The 19,308-nt window shown below is 49.6% G+C and overlaps 1 protein-coding gene across 1 annotated transcript in view; it reads left to right on the plus strand.

The window, feature by feature from the left end:
- The window catches only part of LOC107117662 (guanine nucleotide exchange factor DBS-like), a gene marked incomplete at both ends in the record, with an annotated part of 237,080 nt that overhangs the window by 44,298 nt on the left and 173,474 nt on the right, over positions 1-19,308 (plus strand). The window contains 6 exons of the mRNA XM_015419819.1: positions 1,048-1,164; positions 6,574-6,723; positions 10,014-10,138; positions 11,971-12,085; positions 14,852-14,971; positions 17,485-17,676. Of these exons, the coding sequence (XP_015275305.1) occupies positions 1,048-1,164; positions 6,574-6,723; positions 10,014-10,138; positions 11,971-12,085; positions 14,852-14,971; positions 17,485-17,676 (819 nt within the window). The remainder of the gene's footprint in view (positions 1-1,047; positions 1,165-6,573; positions 6,724-10,013; positions 10,139-11,970; positions 12,086-14,851; positions 14,972-17,484; positions 17,677-19,308) is intronic.

Raw genomic sequence — 19,308 nt, forward strand, 5'->3', positions numbered from 1 at the left:
CGCTGGTGAGTGGACAGGACCACTTAGCTTGGAGAAACGACGACTGAGGGGTGACATGATTGAGGTTTATAAGATTATGCATGGGAAAGAGCAGGTAGGGAAAGAGGTACTTTTCTCATGGATAAAAGGAAGTCCTTCACCCAGAATAATTAACCCATGGAATTCACTGCCACAGGAAGTGGTGGCGGCTACAAGTATGGACGGCTTCAAAAGGGAATTAGATAGGCATATGGAGCAGAGGTCCATCAGTGGCTATTAGCCACAAGGTATAGATAGGGGCTCTGGGGCAAGTGATGCTCTGTCTTCTTGGTGCTTGGGGGGGGTCAACAGTGGGAGGGCTTCTAATGTCCTGGCCCCACGGCTGGACCTCCTGATGGCACTGGTATTTCTGGCCACTGTGTGACACAGAGTGTTGGACTGGATGGGCCTTTGGCCTGATCCAACATTGGCATCTCTTATGTTCTTATGTTCTTATGACCTGGCAACCGTAGCGGCTTGAGAAATATGAGAAGCTGTTCCTGCTCTCTGCCGAAGAAACCCACAGAAGTTCAGTGTGGGTTGGTGGGTTAGAGAGAGTCCGACAAGGACCGGGACAGCTTCAGTTCCGATCCACGCTCAGCCATGGATCTCATGATGTGATCTTCGGCAAGTCTCTCTCGATCTCAGTCTGACCTACCTCGTAAGATTGTTGTGATAATGAAATGGGATAATCCCCTTGTTGCAGCTCTGAACAGTTTAGGGCCAAACTACTCGTCGTGAGGGTGTTCTTGTGGCCGTCATGAGGACACTGTCACCATTTTGAAGTGATTTTAGAATACAGTGAGGGCCCAGTTCTGAGGGGAGCCATCTTTCCTGAGCTAAGACAAAAATGTGTGAGCTGGAGGCTACAAAACTGTGAGCTAACTCACACTAACTCAGCTTAGAGGGAACACTGCTTCCCTGTCGTTTGGCCCAACTTGCTCCCTTTTTCTTGAGTTCATTCATTGGAACGTTTGCTGAATTTGGCCTATCTATTTATCTATTTCTTTACTTAATTATTTGGTACAGATCATCATGTTAAATTCGGTTTCTGATCTACATGGGTACATCGACAAAAGTCAGCTGACTCGGGAGTTGGGAGGAACCTTGGAATATGGGCACAGCCAGTGGATACATCATCGAACTGTAAGTTTTTTTGGACTTACTTCTGAGTAAACATAACATAAGATTGAACTGTTTGCCCTTAACATGATCCAGTTCTTAAAAAGCCCCAAAGACTGACCCACAAGCCCGTTCATATATTTACACCAGATCTTAAATGCAGGGGTCATTTCCTGTAGGAGCGCACAGGAGTGGAGCTCCGGCAGTAAAGAGCTCAGAGGGCGGGCACAGGCAACAAGCCCCACCCCCTGCTCCCAGCAGCCCTCAGTCAGAGCAAGAAGCAGCCAGGTAAGCTGCAGAGCTCACCCATGGCCGCCAGTCCAAAACAGTCCAGTGGCACCTTTAAGACCAAGTTTTATTCAGGTACAAGCTCTCCCTCCTCTGCGAGGACAGATCTGCACGCCCCCCCTCCCCAATAGCTAGCAATCCAAAACAGTCCAGTGGAGCCTGAGTGGTGGGTGTTGCCTTCTGACACACGTCCGGTGATGTCAGGGGGTGTGGCATATGCAAATAAGTTATGCTAATGAGTTATGCTAATGAGCTCCTGCACCTCTTTTCCTACGAAATGACCCCTGCTTAAATGTCCACACCACCAGATTTTCCCTGATATCTTGGCACATGAAAAAGATTCATCGTGTTTTTCAGATGCAGTTGTTGGTACAGTCCTCTTCAGTTAGGGATGCTGACTCTGGGTTGGGAAATTCCTGGAGATTTGAGGGTGGAACCTGGGGAGGACAGGTTTTGGAGGATGGGAGGGGTGCAACACCATAGAGTCCACTCAAGAGCCAGTTTGGTGTAGTGGTTAGGAGCGCGGACTCTGATCTGGCAGAACCGGGTTTGATTCCCCACTCCTCCACTTGCAGCTGCTGGATGACCTTGGGCAAGCCGTAGTTCTGCCAGAGCTGTTCTTGAAAAAGGGCAGTTTCTGTCAGAGCTCTCTCAGCCCCACCTACCTCACAGGGTGTCTGTTGTGGGGAGGGGAAGGGAAAGGAGACTGTAAGCCACTCTGAGACTCCTTCAGGTAGTGAAGGGTGGGGTATAAATCCAATCTCCTCCTCCTTGTCCTCCTCGTCCTCCTCCTCCTGTAAAGAGCCAGTTTGGTGTAGCGGTTAGGAGCGCGGACTCTAATCTGGGAGAACTGGGTTTGATTCCCCACTCCTCCACTTGCAGCTGCTGGATGACCTTGTGCAAGCCACAGTTCTGCCAGAGCTGTTCTTGAAAAAGGGCAGTTTCTGTCAGAGCTCTCTCAGCCCCACCTACCTCACAGGGTGTCTGTTGTGGGGAGGGGAAGGGAAAGGAGTTTGTAAGCCGCTCTGAGACTCCTCTGGGTAGTGAAGGGTGGGGTATAAATCCAATCTCCTCCTCCTCCTCCTCCTCCTCCTCTTCCGTAGTCTATAGATCATTGTAATTCTAGAAAATCTCCAGGCCTCACCTGGAGGTTGACAACTGTATAACAAGGGGGAAGTATGGCCCGTGAGAGCCCACATCTGGTCCACAGGAGCTTTTCATCCACTCCTCAAGATGCCACATGAAAAATTGTTAAATGGAGTTGGAGTGGAGGGCGGCATCTGGGGAGGGGCCGTGGCTCAGTGGCAGAGCATCTGCCTGGCACGCAGAAGGTCCCAAGTTCAATCCCTGGCCTCTCCAGTTAAAAGGACCAAGTAGCAGGTGATGCGAAAGACCTCTGCCTGAGACCCTGGAGAGCTACTGCCAGTCCAAGTAGACAGGACTTCCCTTGATGGACCCTTGAGTTCATTCACTATAAGGCAGCTTCATGTGGCCATCTGGGTCTTTACCCACTTTTGAGGGGTCTGAGTTGGATGCTGGCTCATCCTCATTCCCTCAAAACAAGTAGGTGCATCTGTCCTAAGCAGTTTTAAAATATTCTTTTTAAATGCCTTCAGTTTCCCTGGGAGAAGCCCTTTCCGCACTCTCCTTTCAATCCGTGCTCACCCCCAGTGTCCTCCAAGCAACTCTGCACTGAAATAAAATTCAACCTTCTCTTTAATCCAGGGGTGATTTCCCACAAGCGCTGCTCCGCGGTCACTCCTCCCTTTTGCCCCGATGGTACGTGTCAATTTCACACAAGCTGCTGCGCGGCTGCGTTTTGCCCCGCAACTTCGTGCGATTTGCCCCGCATCTACTCAATCCTGTTTTTTTGAGGACTGAGTAGACGCGGGGAAAATCACACGAAGCTGCGGGGCAAAATGCGGCCGCACAGCAGCTTGCGTGAAATTGGCACGTACCATCGGGGCAAAAGGGAGGAGTGACCGCGGAGCAGCGCTTGTGGGAAATCACCCCTGGATTAAAGAGAAGGTTGAATTTTATTTCAGTGCAGAGTTGCTTGGAGGACACTGGGGGTGAGCACGGATTGAAAGGAGAGTGCGGAAAGGGCTACGGACAGGCAAAGGGGATTCAGGGTTGCTGTGCACAGACAGGCAATGACAGAACCCCTCTCTTCGTCTCTGTCCTTGAAAACCCGACGGGGTTGCCGTAGGTCGGCTGCGACACGGCAGCATTTCCACCACCGCCAAGCGACGCTCCCTCTAAGCTGTGGAGTCCAGTGAGCGAAAATTCTGCTTTGTGAGCTCCTGGCATTAAAGCGGCGAGCGAGCGATTTGGCTGCTGCATAAACATCTGCGAGCCGGAGGCTAAAAAAACGGTGAGCTGGATCACACTAACTCAGCTTAGAGGGAACACTGCCGCCATGTTTTGGTGGGCTGCGCACTTTCTCATTTTGTTTTTAAACAAACTGGGACAACGTGAAGAGGGGGGAAACAAAAGCCAGCAGCTGCCTCCTTGCCACAGTCTTTTCAAAAAGCAAAAAACCCTTTGTTGTGACGGCTGAGCTCGATCAAAGCGGTCTGTCCTCTGCAAATAGCGCTTGAGCATCATATTTAATGAAGCCCCGTGCTTATTTTTAACCAAGAGCATTCTTATTTCACTTTATCAAACCTGTGCTGGGAGTCAGATGCATCTCACTTGGGGCTTTTATGAGACAAGAAGCAAATAATATAACAGTGTTAGCTCTGGGCTGAGTCTTAAGGGCACCGGATCTAGTGCTCTGCTTTATGGAAGTCCAGGTAAGAGATTCTGGGCTGGGTGTCGCTTTCACTTTTATGTAGCCAAGCTGGAATATAGTTTAGTGTGGTCAAACACGGTGGCTAAGAGGTCGTTTTTTTTGTTTGTGCATTGGGTTGCCAACTCAAGGCTGGGCAGTTCCTGGAGATTTTGGAGGCAGAGTTTAGGGAGGGTGGTATTTGGGAGGGGAAGTACTTCAGCAAGGTATAATGCCGTGCAGTCTACCCTCCAAATCAGCCATTTTCTCCAGGAGAACCGATCACTGTTGTCTGGAGATAGGTTGTACTTCTGGGGGATCTCCAAGCCCCTCCTTGGAGAGAGCCAGTTTGGTGTTGTAGTTAAGTGCGCGGACTCTAATCTGGGAGAACCGGGTTTGATTCCCCACTCCTCCACTTGCCCCTGGCTGGATGACCTTGGGCAAAAGCCGTAGTTCTGATAAGAACTGTCCTTGAAAAAGAGCAGTTTCTGTCAAGAGCTCTCTCAGCCCCACCTACCTCACAGGGTGTCTGTTGTGGGGAGGGGAAGGGAAAGGAGTTTGTAAGCCGCTCTGAGACACCTTCGGTTAGTGAAGGGCAGGGTATAAATCCAATCTCTTTTTCTTCTTCTTCTTTTACCTCACAGGGTGTCTGTTGTGGGGAGGGGAAGGGAAAGGAGTTTGTAAACTGCTCTGAGACACCTTTGGGTAGTGAAGGGCAGGGTATAAATCCAATCTCCTCTTCTTATTGTGGTAGGCAAATCTAGTATATGCATGCGCATGTTTTGGCATGTCATGCATTTTATCTGGCTTTGGAGGACTTTCCCTGTGTCCTTCTTCTCTTGTTTCTGCACCCCTAAACACATCCATGACTTGAGAGCCAGTTTGGTGTAGTGGTTAGAGGCACGGATTCTAATCTGGGAGAACCAGGTTTGTTTCCCCACTCCTTCTCCACATGCAGCTGCTGGTGTGACCTTGGGTCAGTCATATGTTCTCTCAGAGCTGTTCTCTCAAGGGCAGTTCTCAAGAGAGCTCTCTCAGCCCCACCTACCTCACAGGGTGTCTTTTGTAGGGAGGGGAAGGGAAAGGAGATCGTAAGCCGCTCTGAGACTCCTTCGGGTAGTGAAAGGTGGGGTATAAATCCAATCTCTTCTACTTCTTGTACGTTAGTCAATAAACAGGTTATTACAGGAACACTGCAAGTCCATACTGCTTTAAATAAAACCGATTCTGTACGGGCTTCCCACTACTCAGGGAATGCCCCGTACAAAGCAATATTCATGTCAGAAAATCTGTATGTGAATCTGTAATCGGGCTGGATTGTGAGGTGGGGGAAGTGTTTAATTTTGAGAGTGTTCATGATTCTCTCTCTGCGGCTTAGTCCATCTAGGGCAGTGTTTCCCAACCTGTGGGTCAGGACCCCAAAGTGGGTCACGGAGCCTCTGAAAGTGGGTCCTGCACTAGCCCTCCCTAAGTGTTAGTGGGAAGAAGTTCAGCTTCTGTCATGTACATGGGTTGGAACACTTTCCCTATGAGGAAAGGTTAAGGCGCTTAGGGCTCTTTAGCTTGGAGAAACGACGACTGAGGGGTGACATGATTGAGGTTTATAAGATTATGCATGGGAAAGAGCAGGTAGAGAAAGAGGTACTTTTCTCCCTTTCTCACAATACAAGAACCCGTGGGCACTCCATGAAATTGCTGAGCGGTCGGGTTAGAACGGATAAAAGGAAGTCCTTCTTCACCCAAAGAGTGATTAACACTTGGAATTCACTGCCACAGGAAGTGGTGGCGGCTACAAGCATGGACAACTTCAAAAGGGAATTAGATAAGCATATGGAGCAGAGGTCCATCAGTGGCTATTAGCCACAAGGTATAGATAGGGGCTCTGGGGCAAGTGATGCTCTGTCTTCTTGGTGCTTGGGGGGGGGGTCAACAGTGGGAGGGCTTCTAATGTCCTGGCCCCACTGGTGGACCTCCTGATGGCACTGGTATTTCTGGCCACTGTGTGACACAGAGTGTTGGACTGGATGGGCCTTTGGCCTGATCCAACATTGGCGTCTCTTATGTTCTTATGTACAGCCATGGAAACGTATTCGGAGTTATTTTTGTTAAATGTAGGTCAAGTATTGATCCAGGCTGATCTTGCGCAATCTTTAAAACTTTGCTCTTGCTCATTGGTGAGACCCTCAGTGAGACCAAGTGGGGCTGGTGATCTACCTCTGACCCCTCTGCGACCTACCTGTTGGACATACCTGCTCTAGACTGAACATGCACTGAGTAGGGGGTTGGACCAGATGGCCTGGCTGGCTCCTTCCCACTCTGTGATTCTATGAAATAATGTATTTCTTTAACTCTCTTTAATCTCCTGATTCTTCCAGGCGATCGAGAATTTTGCCATGACCGTGAAGACCACCGCTCAGATGCTGCAGTCCTTTGGAACAGACTTGGCGGAGACCGAACTCCCCAATGATGTCCAGTGCACGGAGGAGCTCCTTTCTTCCCACATGGAGCAACATAACAAGCTGAAGGTGGGTCTTTGCAGCTCCGCAGCTCTGCTCCGGACAAAGGCAGAGAAGCCCTGGGATCAGGGGTCTGGCAGTCGCCCTCCCCCCCAGCCCTATCCATCTCCCTTTCAGTTCCTCATTAGAAGGTAAAGGTAGAAGGTTCCTTAGTTGCTGTAGATTTTCCGGGTTGTGTGGTCTTGGCATTGTAGGACCTGACGTTTCGCCAGCAGCTGTGACTGGCATCCTCAGAGGTATGACACAGAAAGATGGAGTACTCTCTGTGTCGAGGTGAGAAGAAGAAAATGGTAGGCAGTAAATTTATATCTACTCCAGAAGGTGGGTAGGGCTGAGTCATTGTCTCTACCTTCTGGAGTAGCCACCCTACCCACCTTCTGGAGTAGATATAAATTTACTGCCTACCATTTTCTTCTTCTCACCTTGACACAGAGAGGTCCCCATCGGGGGTTATAAAAAAAAAAGTAACTTGACAGCACTTAACACACACACAGAGTACAAAGACGCTTTTCGTTGTGCAGAACCATTGAGCTGGATGGTGGATGGCTTACCAACTATTGGAGAGTTTGTTCTATTGTTGATCGCGTGCCCGGCTTTGAATGATTATGATAGGATTGAGTTTTTTCCTGTAATGCTGGTCTGAAGGCTTTTATACACTGTGAGTGCTGTGCTAAGGATTTTTCCTCCTACATATACCATTTTGAAGTCTTTTGTACATTATGAGTACTTCATGAAGTAGTGTGAACTTCTTGAAGAAGAGCTATCGAAACGAAGATCAAAATCCAGAGTCTTCGTCTTTGTCTGTGTACCATTTATGGACTTTCATTTTGTCTGTATACCATTTATGGACTTGCATTAGTCATGGTTTTACTGATACATGTGGTCCCCATTATTTTTGTTATATAAATTTACTCTTTTTTCATGACTTTTTAAGCACTTGTGGTCTGCGTTATTTGTACAGTGCTTGCTTGCTTTCTGTATATTGTATTCTGTGATATCGCATCTGTTTATGGTAGAACTGGTATTGCCAGTGAAGTAGCTTTGTCAGTCTCTGGTAGCCAAACGAAACACCTCCAGTGGCACCTTCAAGACTAATTCATGCAGGGATAAATGTTGTCATTAGGGTTGCCAAGTTGAAATTTCTCTGTAGCCGCTGGAGCCGGAAGTGATGTGATGACGCCGGGCACGCTGGGGGCGGGGCCACAATCATCCGAGGGAAAACCATAGAGTGCCCAGCGTGCCCGGCGTGGTCGCATCACTTCCGGGTGACGCGCACGTCGGGGTGGGGTTTCCCCTGGGGCCTGATCCACTGGCATTGGGGAAAGGGCCTCTGGGGCGGGGGTTTCCCCGCCCCCCGGGGGGACTTCGGAAGCCTAGTTGTCATTGGTTCTGCAAGGGGCCACTGGACCTGTGCTATAAAACTGGTGTGCCTTTGAAATATACCACGACTGACTGTTTTCGCAGCCTACTCAATCATTACGAGATGGTCTGGCGTTCGTCAGCTTCACGGGGCCGCCACCACCCAGACCTGGCTGTTGCGTTGTGCATTGGGCCATTGGTGCCCCCATGCTAGGTTGCCAGGCTTAATTATGATGTGTGTGCTCGGTTCCCCAGTGTGGTGCCGGAGGGTGCCGTCATGCTGGCCGGTACTTCCTTTGGCCCCTACCAAGCTTTTCAGGAACTGGGTGGGGACATAGTGAGGCAGGGCTTGTCATTGGCTGCCCTTATTTAAATGAAAGGGTTTTCTGCCAGAGGATGAGGAGGACTGATAAGCGCCTGGGCTTTCCTTAGTCAGCGTGTGTTTCCTCCTTCAAAGTTTCCTTCTTCCCAGGAATTGTGAGGACGTTTAAACCCTTGGAGCTCTGGGCCAAGGAAGACTCCCAGCCAAGGTTGCCAGCCCCAGGTTGGCAAATACCTGGAGATTTGGCGAGGGGAGGGACTTAAATGGGATATAGTGCCATAGAGTCCACTTCCAAAGGCTGATTCTGCATTGGCTTTTCCCTCCGTTGTTTTATGAAACCCACCTTGGAACAGAAATTCCCCTCTGCATTGCATGCTGCTTTCGCTTCCTTTGATCTCCGGATTTTAGGGTGGCCTCCACACTCCATGCCGCTTTCGCTTCCTTTCATCACTGGATTTTATGGTACCGTCTGCACAGATTTATGGCCGTTTTATGGCCGTTCAGGGCTGACTTTGCAGTCATTACAGCGTTGCCCCCAGGGTATCTGAATGTGGTTTTGAGCTGCACTTTTCCCTCCCAGTTGAGAAAATGTGGAGCGAATGCTAGATGCAGAATCCGTTGCCATTTTCTCCATGTGAACTAATCTCTGTTGCCTGGAGACCAGCTGTATTTCCAGGAGATCTCCAGCCACCACCTGGAGGTTGCAAACCAAAGAGAGAGATCACGGGATGGAAGCAGAAAAGAAACAAACAACCGTGATGTGTTTTGCCACAAAAGTCTCCAAAGACTAGAAATTTAATTTTCCCAATATTCAGTTTACTGGATGCAATTCAAACGCCATCAACACCAAGGCATCATGCATATCACCTTGTTTTGTGTACAACTGTGTCAAAGTGAATAGCGTTGAAATACAATATTAATCCATTTAACAAACTCTCTGGTAGTATCTCATAGTAACACTCATCAAATCCATCAGTGGACACTCATCAAATCCACTCATCTACACGAAACGAGATATAATATGCATGATCCGTTGGTGTTGATGGCGTTCGAATTGCATCCAGTAAACTGAATATTGGAAAAAGACATTTCTAGTCTTTGGAGACTTTTGTGGCAAAACACATCACGGTTGCTTGTTTCTTTTCTACCACCTGGAGTTTGGCAACCCTACTCCTAGCTGCCACTCTGGGACCTGAGAGAGAGAAAACAGAGGTGACCTGGAGGGACGAGGTGGATCTTGGGTGTAAACCAACTCCCCCTCCCAAAGTCAGGCCATGTGAGGCAACTCGGGATACCGACCCCCTGTGCAGTTTACTTTTCTTTCTTTTTTCCTCCTTCAGTTTGGTGTAGTAGTTTAAGAGTGCAGATTCTAATCTGGGAGAACCAGGTTTGATTCCCCACGCCTCCACATGCAGCGGCTGGTGTGACCTTGGGTCAGTCACAAGTTCTCTCAGAGCTGTTCAGTCAAGAGCAGTCCTCGAAAGAGCTCTCTCAGCCCCACCTACCTCACAGGGTGCCTGTTGTGGGGAGGGGAAAGGGAAGGGAGATTGTAAGCCTCCTTTGGGTAGTGAAGAGCGGGATATAAATCCTATCTCTTCCTCTTCTTATTCTTCCTCAGGATGAGCTGAAACTTGCCGTGAAGCAGGGGGCCACGCTGCTCACCTGCATCCGCGAACCCGTCACAAGAAGTGCCACCAGCAAACTCAGTCCAGACGAACTCGAAAACGTGGCGACCGTGGAGAGGTAGGTGTGGAGCTCAGATTTATAAATCCAGTCACATTCACTAATCCCTGAGAAGGGCAAACCTGCCTGCATTATTTTATTTTTTTTGCTCCAAATAGTTACCTGCACAGATGTACTTTTTTTGGTTTGTTTGTTTGAAGGAATGAATGAAAGAACAGGTCATCGTTTTATAGTTAACTCGTGTCAGAAATGCAACACCCAGCAGAACAGGTATTTGAGCCCTCCGATGTATCAGTCGACAAACAGGTCTAATGTTAACCCATGGAGGGTACCGTTTTTGTCAATTGGGCAGCCTGAAGATGTTAGCATTTCCTAAGGTACCTTGCCTGACCAGTCATAATGGAAACATCAAGTGATGTTTCTGTGAACTCTTCTATAGCGGAAGTTAAAACTGCTAAGCTAAATTGTCCATCCAAGAAAAGCTGACATAAAAAGAGCCCTGCTGGATCAGACCAATAGTCCACCGACTCCAGCATCATGTCTCACACAGTAGCCAATAGGGTTGCCAAGTCGATCTTCTGCTGGAGCGGGGGGCTCCTGGCTGGCGTCTGGTGCACGTGCGCGCCGCATGCGCATCTCCCAGAAGTGACGTGACAACGGCAGGCACGCTGGGGCGGGGCCATGGCCATACGAGGGAAAACCATAGAGTTTTCCCTCGGATTGCCGTGGCCCCGCTCCCAGCGTGCCCGGCGTAGTCGCGTCTCTTCCGGGTGATGTGCACGTCAGGGTGGAGTTCCCCCGGGGGCCCAATCCGGCGGCGGCGGGGAACGGGCCTCTGGGGTGGGCCCCTGGGGGGACTTGGGAAGCCTAGTAGCCAACTAGTTCCTCTGAATGGCCCACAACAGGACAGAGAAGCTGAGGCCTTCATAAGAACATAAGACCATAAGAGACGCCAATGTTGGATCAGGCCAAAGGCCCATCCAGTCCAACACTCTGTGTCACACAGTGGCCAAAAATACCAGGTCCCATCAGGAGGTCCACCAGTGGGGCCAGGACATTAGAAGCCCTCCCACTGTTGACCCCCCCCCAAGCACCAAGATGACAGAGCGTCACTTGCCCCAGAGCCCCTATCTATACCTTGTGGCTAATAGCCACTGATGGACCTCTGGCCTTCCCCTGATGTTGCCTCCTGGCTCTGGGACTCAGAGGATTAGTGCCTCTGACTGTGGAGGTTCCCCTCAGTCACCATGGCTAGTAGCCACTGACAGACTTATCCTCCATGAACCTATCTAATCCCCATTTCAAGCTGTTTATTCCTGTGGCCATCACGACATCCTCTGGTAGCGAGTTCCACAATTTAATCACTCTCTGTATAAAGTAGTATTTCCTTTTGTCCGTCCTGAACCTACTGCCCATCAGCTTCCTTGGACGCCCTCAAGTTCTAGTGTTTTGGGAGAGGGGCAAAAGTTCTCTCGGTCAACTCTCTCCACCCCATGCACAGTTTGATAAACCTCTATCATGTCCCCCCCTTAGTTATCTGTTTTCTAAGCTTCAGAGTCCCAGACCCTTCAGCCTTTCCTCCTAGGGAAGGTGCTCCAACCCCCTCATCATCTTGGTTGCCCTCCTCGGTACTCTTCCCAGCTCTGCCATGTCCTTTTTGAGGTGTGGTGACCAGAACTGTACACAGTATTCCAAATGAGGCTGCACCATAGACCTCTACAGGGGCATTTCAGTATGCTTCTGTGTCGTCCTCTTCTCGGTTCTGGATTCTAGGGCCGTATGTCATAGAATCATAGAATCATAGAATTGTAAGGGACCTCCAGGGTCATCTAGTCCAACCCCCTGCGCAATGCAGGAAATTCACAAAGCCTCTCTCTGATTGCCCCCGCCAGGTTGCTAGCTCAGCTGGATGAAACAGAGAGAGCCTTCGATCAGTTCTGGTCCAAGCACCACCTTAAGCTAGAACAGTGCCTACAGCTCCGACACTTTGAGCAGGATTTCAGAGAGGTACTGTCTTTGCTTGTTGCTTACTATTCGGAACGTGTTTGTTTGTTTTCTCCCATCCCAAATGCTGGTGAAACACTGGTTGACTGTCTTGTCTGCATGTCTGTTGTAAGCAGAACATATTTGTGGCGCCCCAGCCTGCTGGAGGGGGTCTTCTTTGTCCCCAGTTGCCGTCCCGGAGTGACTTTCCCCTCTTAAAGGGGGAACAGGAGGCCTCAGAAATTGGACCGGCCACCTGGTTTCGTCACCTGCATCCCTGCTAGAACCTTGGGAGACGCCCGCCTAGTCGTCTCTTCCTCCGACCTCCGGTCGGCCCGTCTCCTCCCTCGACTCTGCAGTTCCTTTTTCTCCTCGGCCTCCCATCTCGTTCCCCTTTTATACCTATTTTCCCCCTCCCCTCCCTCTTACTGGCTGAGTGTCAATCATAGGTGGCTCTGCCCCCTTATAAGAGCTCCGACGCTCTGCCCAGGGCGGAGCGTTTTGACCCCGCCCGGAACAGAGGAGTCAGAGGCTGGCGCGGATTGACCATCGTTGCTTTGTTGCGCAGGCCCCGCGGGCCTCGGCAAAGACGTCGCCTCTGTGCGAGCCGCCCTCTGGCCGGTCTCCCTCTGCGGGGAAGGGGCTGAGCTGTGGCCCGGTAGCCTTCGTCCCCCTTGCTTCCTGCCTCCTGATCCACCGCAGCCTTGCCCGTTTTGAAGCCGGTGGTCGCGGTAAGCGGGGGAGCCGCGGCTCGAGGGAGAGGCCCGGGCAGTCGGAACTGGGACAATATTATTCTCTCTATGTTTTTTTTGAGTGTCTGATTATGTGTCTGATCTGAACACCTGTGCCAGCTGTTGCCGGCAGATACCTGGCAGAATCAGCAGAAGGTCAGGAAGGACTCCTTCTCCTGCCTGTAAACTTCCAGGTGCCAAAAATTCCAAGAAACAGTGTGGTGTAGTGGTTAGAGTACCAGACAAGGATCTAGAACGGGGTCTCCAACATGGTGCCCATGGGAGCCAGGGCGCCCGCTAACACCTTTCTTGGCGCCTGCTAAGTGGTTTTATAAAATGGGCAGTGCCAGCTGGGGCTTTTGCCCATCAAGGCTTCTGATTGGGTGTCACGGGCTGGGGTGCCAGTCCAAAGAGAGTCCAGAACAGGCCAAGGTCAGAAGCCAAGAAGACAGTGCAATGTCCAAAAGCCAAGCTGGGGTCAGGAGCCAGGAACATAGACCCAAGTCCAAAACCAGGAGATCCAAAGCTCTAGGTACAAGAGCCAAGCCGGAGTGGATGCAAGCAGCAGCACAAAGCTGACTCATTGCTTCCAGAGTGTGGAGTTAAATGCTGTTACCAATTAGCCGGCTGCATGATTGCCCAGTCTCCTGTTAGAACTCTGGGCTGGCGGAGCATCACCCTTGTAGCCTGGCCTCTCTTCGCTTAGTTGCTAAGTTTTGCCGCAGTTGGGTGAGTCAGGAGGACTTTCAGCTTGCGTTCTTCCTTCTTATCTGGGCCAGGTGTGAAGACTGCTGTTGTAGGCACTTGCCAGCTACCCTCCTCTGCTGCTTCAGAGGGGCCAGCTGTGGTTTCTGCAGGCTCTGTCAGCTCATCCTCATCCATGCCCATGACATTGGGTACTGGAGATCTGATTGGCTGTGCAGGTTTTTAAATATGTGACTTTGGCAGCAGCTGCCACCACAGCACAGAGATCTTAATCGTGTGCCTGAAGGTAACCTGTGGCAGCCATTTTGCAGTTCTTCTGCCCACCACGTGTGTCAGAATCATAACGGTGCCCACAGGCTCCAAAAGATTGGGGACCCCCAATCTAGAAGATCCAGGTTCGAATCGCCACGCTGTCATGGAAGCTCACTGGGTGACCATGGGCCGGTCACATAACGCTCAACCTAACCTCCCTCACAAGGTTGGTTGTGAGGATAAAGCTGCAGAGAGTAGAAAGATATTGTAGGCAGCTTTGTGTCCACAGTTGGGGGGGAAGCAGGGCTCAGTTATCTAAACAAATAACACTGAAGTAGATTGATGATCAGGATCTGTGCCTATTTTTAAAAACTTCACAGCTGTTGTGGAGCGGGGAGGGGCTCCGTCTAATGTTGAGGAAGCATGCTGGGGACGGGGCAATTTCACCTTTCCCCCTGCATTGTTTCCGTGACTGTCCCCCCCACCCCAATTAGCTGCATTGGGGAAACATACAGGGTCCTTCGAACCTTTTCTGGTCATGTCTGAAGAATGTTCATATTTATTGAGAAGAGATCTGTTCTGCTCCTACGAGTGTGTCCAAATGGCCTCAGTTATAACCCAATAATAGTCAGGAAACGGTAGGCTATTTGCATAAAGTTGTGGAGAGTAGAAAGATGTTGTAAGCAGCTTTGTGTCCACAGTTGGGGGGGAAGCAGGGCCCAGTTAGGTAAACAAATAACATTGAAGTAGATTGATGATCAGGATCTGTGCATATTTATAAAAACCTCACAGATGTTGTGGAGCGGAGAGGAGCTCCGTCTAAAGTTGAGGAAGCACACTGGGGAAGGGGCTATTTCACCTTTTCCCCTGCATTGTTCCCGTGACTGTCCCCCCCACCCCAATTAGCTGCATTGGGGAAACATACAGGGTCCTTCGAACCTATCCTGCTCATGTCTGAAGAATGTTCATATTTATTGAGAGGAGATCTGTTCTGCTCCTACGAGTGTGTCCAAATGGCCTCAGTTATAACCCAATAATAGTCAGGAAACGGTAGGCCATTTGCTAATTCCTCCCTGTCATTTTCTGCATGTCTCCCGTGTAGGTTAAACTGGCGCTGGATAACTTGATGGAAACGCAAGCCGTGTTCACGGATATTGGAGACAGCGTCTCTCGTGTGGAGCACCTTCTGAAGGAACGGAAGCAATTAGAGGAGAAAGGACAGGTTTGTCTTTTTCTAGGCTTTTATTAGCGGTTGCCAAGTTCTGTAACTGCCTTATAATGAGGAAGCTGTGTGTCAAATCAATGAACTGAATGGCGACTGTATGATTATGATCTATGCCAATAAAGGTCTTGAACTTGAACTTGAACTCTAGGCTTTTATTATTAAGAAGTATATTGTACTATCACTGTATAGTGTCTAACCACCTCCGGGTGCTTTTGACCCACATTCTAACAGACAAGAAGAAAATAGGGGCAGGGAAAAGGGAGAGGAGGAGACACAGGTAGGAAGTAAGGCTGCCTGCCCCCTTCCTCATGGACAGGAAGCTCTAAGCAGCAGCGGAAGATTTTTTATTTTAAGCCAGCATCCTGTGACTGCTGTGTCTTCTGGGGAACCTGAGAGTGACAGAGAGTAGCTCTATGAATCACCAGAAACTCCAGGATTACCATGGGGTTTCCAGCAATTCCTAGAGCTACCCTATGTCGCTTCCAGGTTTCCCCCTGGAAACTTATGACTTAGAATCATAGAATGTTAGAATTGGAAGGGACCTTGCAGGTCATCTAGTCCAACCCCCTGCACTCTGCAGGAGCATAGCTGAAGAATAGCCCTACATACCTACAACATACCTGAAAGATGGTCATCCAACCTCCGCTTGAAAACGTCCAGCGAAGGAGCATCCACCACCTCCAGAGGCAGACTGTTCCACTGCTCAACCACTCTGACAGTTAGGAAGTCTCTCCTGATATTTATCCGGTAACGACTCCCTTGTAATTTCAACCCATTAGATCTAGTCTCGCAATCCGGAGCAAGATAAAATAGATCCACTCCACCTTCTACATGACAGCCCTTCAAATACTTGAAGACTGCAATCCTGTCCCCTCTAAGCCTTCTCCTTCCCAGGCTAAACAGACCCAACTCTTTCAGCCTTTTCCTCATAAGACTTGGGTTTCAACCCTCCGACCATCCTGGTTGCCCTCTTCTGGACACGCTCGAGCTTGTCAACATCCTTCCTAAAACGTGGTGCCCAAAACTGGACACAGGACTCCAGGTGAGGCCTGACCATAGCAGAATAGAGCGGAACTACCACCAATGCTCCCTCTAAGCTGTGGAGTCTTATGAGCAAAAATTCTACTTTGTGGGCTACTGGCATTAAAGTTGTGAGTGAGCAATTTGGCGACTGCATAAATTAGTTTGCTCTGGAGCCCTCCTTCCCGAGCTAAGACAAAAAAAATCTGTGAGCCGGAGGCTAAAAAACTGTGAGCTAGCTCACACTAACTCAGCTTAGAGGGAACACTGACTACCATCTCCTATGATCTGGACACAATGCTTCTGTTCATGCATCCTAAGATTGCATTAGCTTTCTTCGCAGCCACATCGCACTGCAGGCTCATGTTTAGTGGCACACAGGACGTCACGGCCCACCCCATGTCCCTGCCCCTGAATATATCTGTTAGCAGGCCTGGACTGCAAATGTAGTCGAAAGGGGCAAGCGTGACCTCATGCAATTAAATGGGCATGGGCTGGGTCAAGGGGCCGCGGTGGCTTAGAGGTTAAGATGCTGAGCTGCAGACCACAAGGTCTGTAGCAGTTCGAGACCCGGGTGCCGCATGATGGAGTGAGCTCCCATCTCTAGTTCCAGCTCCTGCCAGCCTAGCAGTTCGAAAGCAAGAAATTGCAAGTAGATAAATAGGTACCACTTCGGTGGGAAGGTAACAGTGTTCCGTGCGCCTCGGTGTTTAGTCATGCCGGCCACATGACCACGGAAACGTCTTCGGACAGCGCTGGCTCTTCGTCTTTGAAACGGAGATGAGCACCGCAACCCTAGAGTCGGATTCGACTGGCTTTCGAGCAAGGGAACCTTTACCTTTTTTATGGTTGGAGATGAGCACTAAGGCATTATGCTCCGGGCATTGTGAGATGGGTGGGGGAAAGATCCAACTAGGAATATGTTTAGGAGGGTAGTTGAGGCCTAAGGGGGAGCAACAGAGAGTGGGACGAGCTGTTTGGGAGAGCAAGAGAAAGCTACTCCGGGGCTGCATCCACACAACGTTGGATGTTGCACTGTTTTTAAAGCAGCATTAATCAGTTGCAACCCATGCTCCCTCTAAGCTGTGGAGTCTTCTGAGCAAAAATTCTACTCTGTGAGCCACTGGGATTAAAGTTGTGATAGAGCGATTCGGATACTGCATAAATTAGTTGGCTCTGGAGCCCTCCTTCCTGAGCAAAGACAAAAATGTGTGAGCCGGAGGCTAAAAAACTGTGAGCTAGCTCACACTAACTCAGCTTAGAGGGAACACTGGTTGCAGCTTCATCTTCCCATGTAGGCCAGCCGATTAAGTTGCAAATAACCACGGTCATGCAGCAGCTCCCCCATACTGCAGTTTCCAGCGATGCATAGATGCAGACCAGGTTTGCATAGAGATGATGGGAAATCTGTTTAGTTCATGGTCCACTTGAAGGTGGGTAATTTTTTTTCTTACCCTTTAAAAACATTTGTTGTTATTTTTTTTCTGCAGGAACCTTTGGAAAAAGCCCAGTCCCTGGCTGTCCATGGAGACCAGCTGATCCAAAACAACCATTATGCAATTGATTCCATTAGACCAAAGTGTGTTGAACTCAGGCGCATCTGTGACGACTTTGCCAACGAGACCAAGAAACAGTATGACATTTTAGGGAAGTCCTTGGAATTGCACAAACAATTAGATAAAGTAAGTTGGGTGGACATGTACAGAAGCTGGAGACATAATTTTTTTTTTTTGTAACATCCAATTCACAATTAATGAATCCACACAGGAGTGGGTTAGGGAAAACTATTTCCCCATGGGTTATCTGGAAGGTCTAGAATTCTGAATCAAACTCTGGAAGAAGAAGAAGAAGAAGAAGAAGAAGAGATTGGATTTATACCCCACCCTTCACTACCCAAAGGTGTCTCAGAGCGGCTTACAAACTCCTTTCCCTTCCCCCTCCCCACAACAGACACCCTGTGAGGTGGATGGGGCTGAGAGAACTCTGACAGAAACTGCTCTTTTTCAAGGACAGCTGTGCCAGAGCTTGTGACTGACCCAAGGTCATCCAGCCAGGTGCAAGTGGAGGAGTGGGGAATCAAACCCGGTTCTCCCAGATTAGAGTCCGCACACTTAACCACTACACCAAACTGGCTCTCTGAAGCAACTCCCCCCCCCGCTTTTGCCAGTAAAAGACCCCAAATTCTGCAACTGAATTTTTAAAATGTTATTTATTTGTTAGCTTTTTTCATTGCCACTCATGCAAAGGGTTTCGTGGTGACTTACGACTGGAGCCCACCTCCCCTATTCTATGGGCATCCTGACTATGGATGCCAGCTCCATTGGGAAATTCCTGGAGATTGGGGAGGGGGGGAAACTAATGCAAGGGAGTCCATCCTCCAAAGTAGCCATTTCCTCCAGGGTGATGCTCTGTATTCTTGGGGCTTGGGGGGCCACAGTGGGGGGGGGCTTTTGACCCCGCTGGAGGACCTCCTAAGGGCACCTGGGCTTGGCCACTGTGTGACACAGAGTGTTAGACAGAATGGGCCATTGGCCTGATCCAACATTGGCTTCTCTTATGTTCTAACCCAGTGTAGCAGTGAAAAAAGGGGGAAAAGATAGGGATTATTAGGAAATGGATTGAGAAAGAAACAGCTGATATTGTAATGCACTTGTATAGATGTATGGGGTGGCCTATTTGGGAATATTGTATAGACTCAAAGGAACTGGTTGGCCACTGTGTGAGACAGGATGCTGGACTAGATGGACCACTGGTCTGATCCAGCAGGGCTCTTCTGATGTTCTTATGAAGGCCTCAGCTTCTGTGCCCTGTTGTTGGCCGTCCAGAGGAACTTTCACAGTTCTGCTGGACCTGCAAGACGGAGCTCTTCCGCCAGGCTTTTAACTAGGAGCCACCACTACCACCTCCACTAACGATCGTGAGGGATGGCCCAATATAAAACTTTTACAGTACTGTGATGGATCGGCGCTGCCAAAATGGGCTCTGGGTTAATATCCCTTGGGTTAATATTCTCAAGTCTTCATCTTGATTTGACTGAAGCAATAATACCACTGAGCACTTTATTAATGTTAATCTTATTGTTGTGTTTTGATTTTAATGTTTTATACTGGCACTTGATGCCCTTGTTGTGAGCTGCCCTGAGCCCGCTTGCGGGGAGGGTGGGATAAAAATGTTCTTATGAAGGCCTCGGCCTCTGTGCCCTGTTGTTGGCTGTCCAGAGGAACTGGCTGGCCATTTGTGAGACAGGATGCTGGACTAGAGGGACCACTGGTCTGATCCAGCAGGGCTCTTCTGATGTTCTTATGAAGGCCTCA

This window comes from Gekko japonicus, unplaced genomic scaffold, assembly GCF_001447785.1.
Source record: "Gekko japonicus isolate JY-2015 unplaced genomic scaffold, Gekko_japonicus_V1.1 scaffold2594, whole genome shotgun sequence".
Taxonomy (NCBI): domain Eukaryota; kingdom Metazoa; phylum Chordata; class Lepidosauria; order Squamata; family Gekkonidae; genus Gekko; species Gekko japonicus.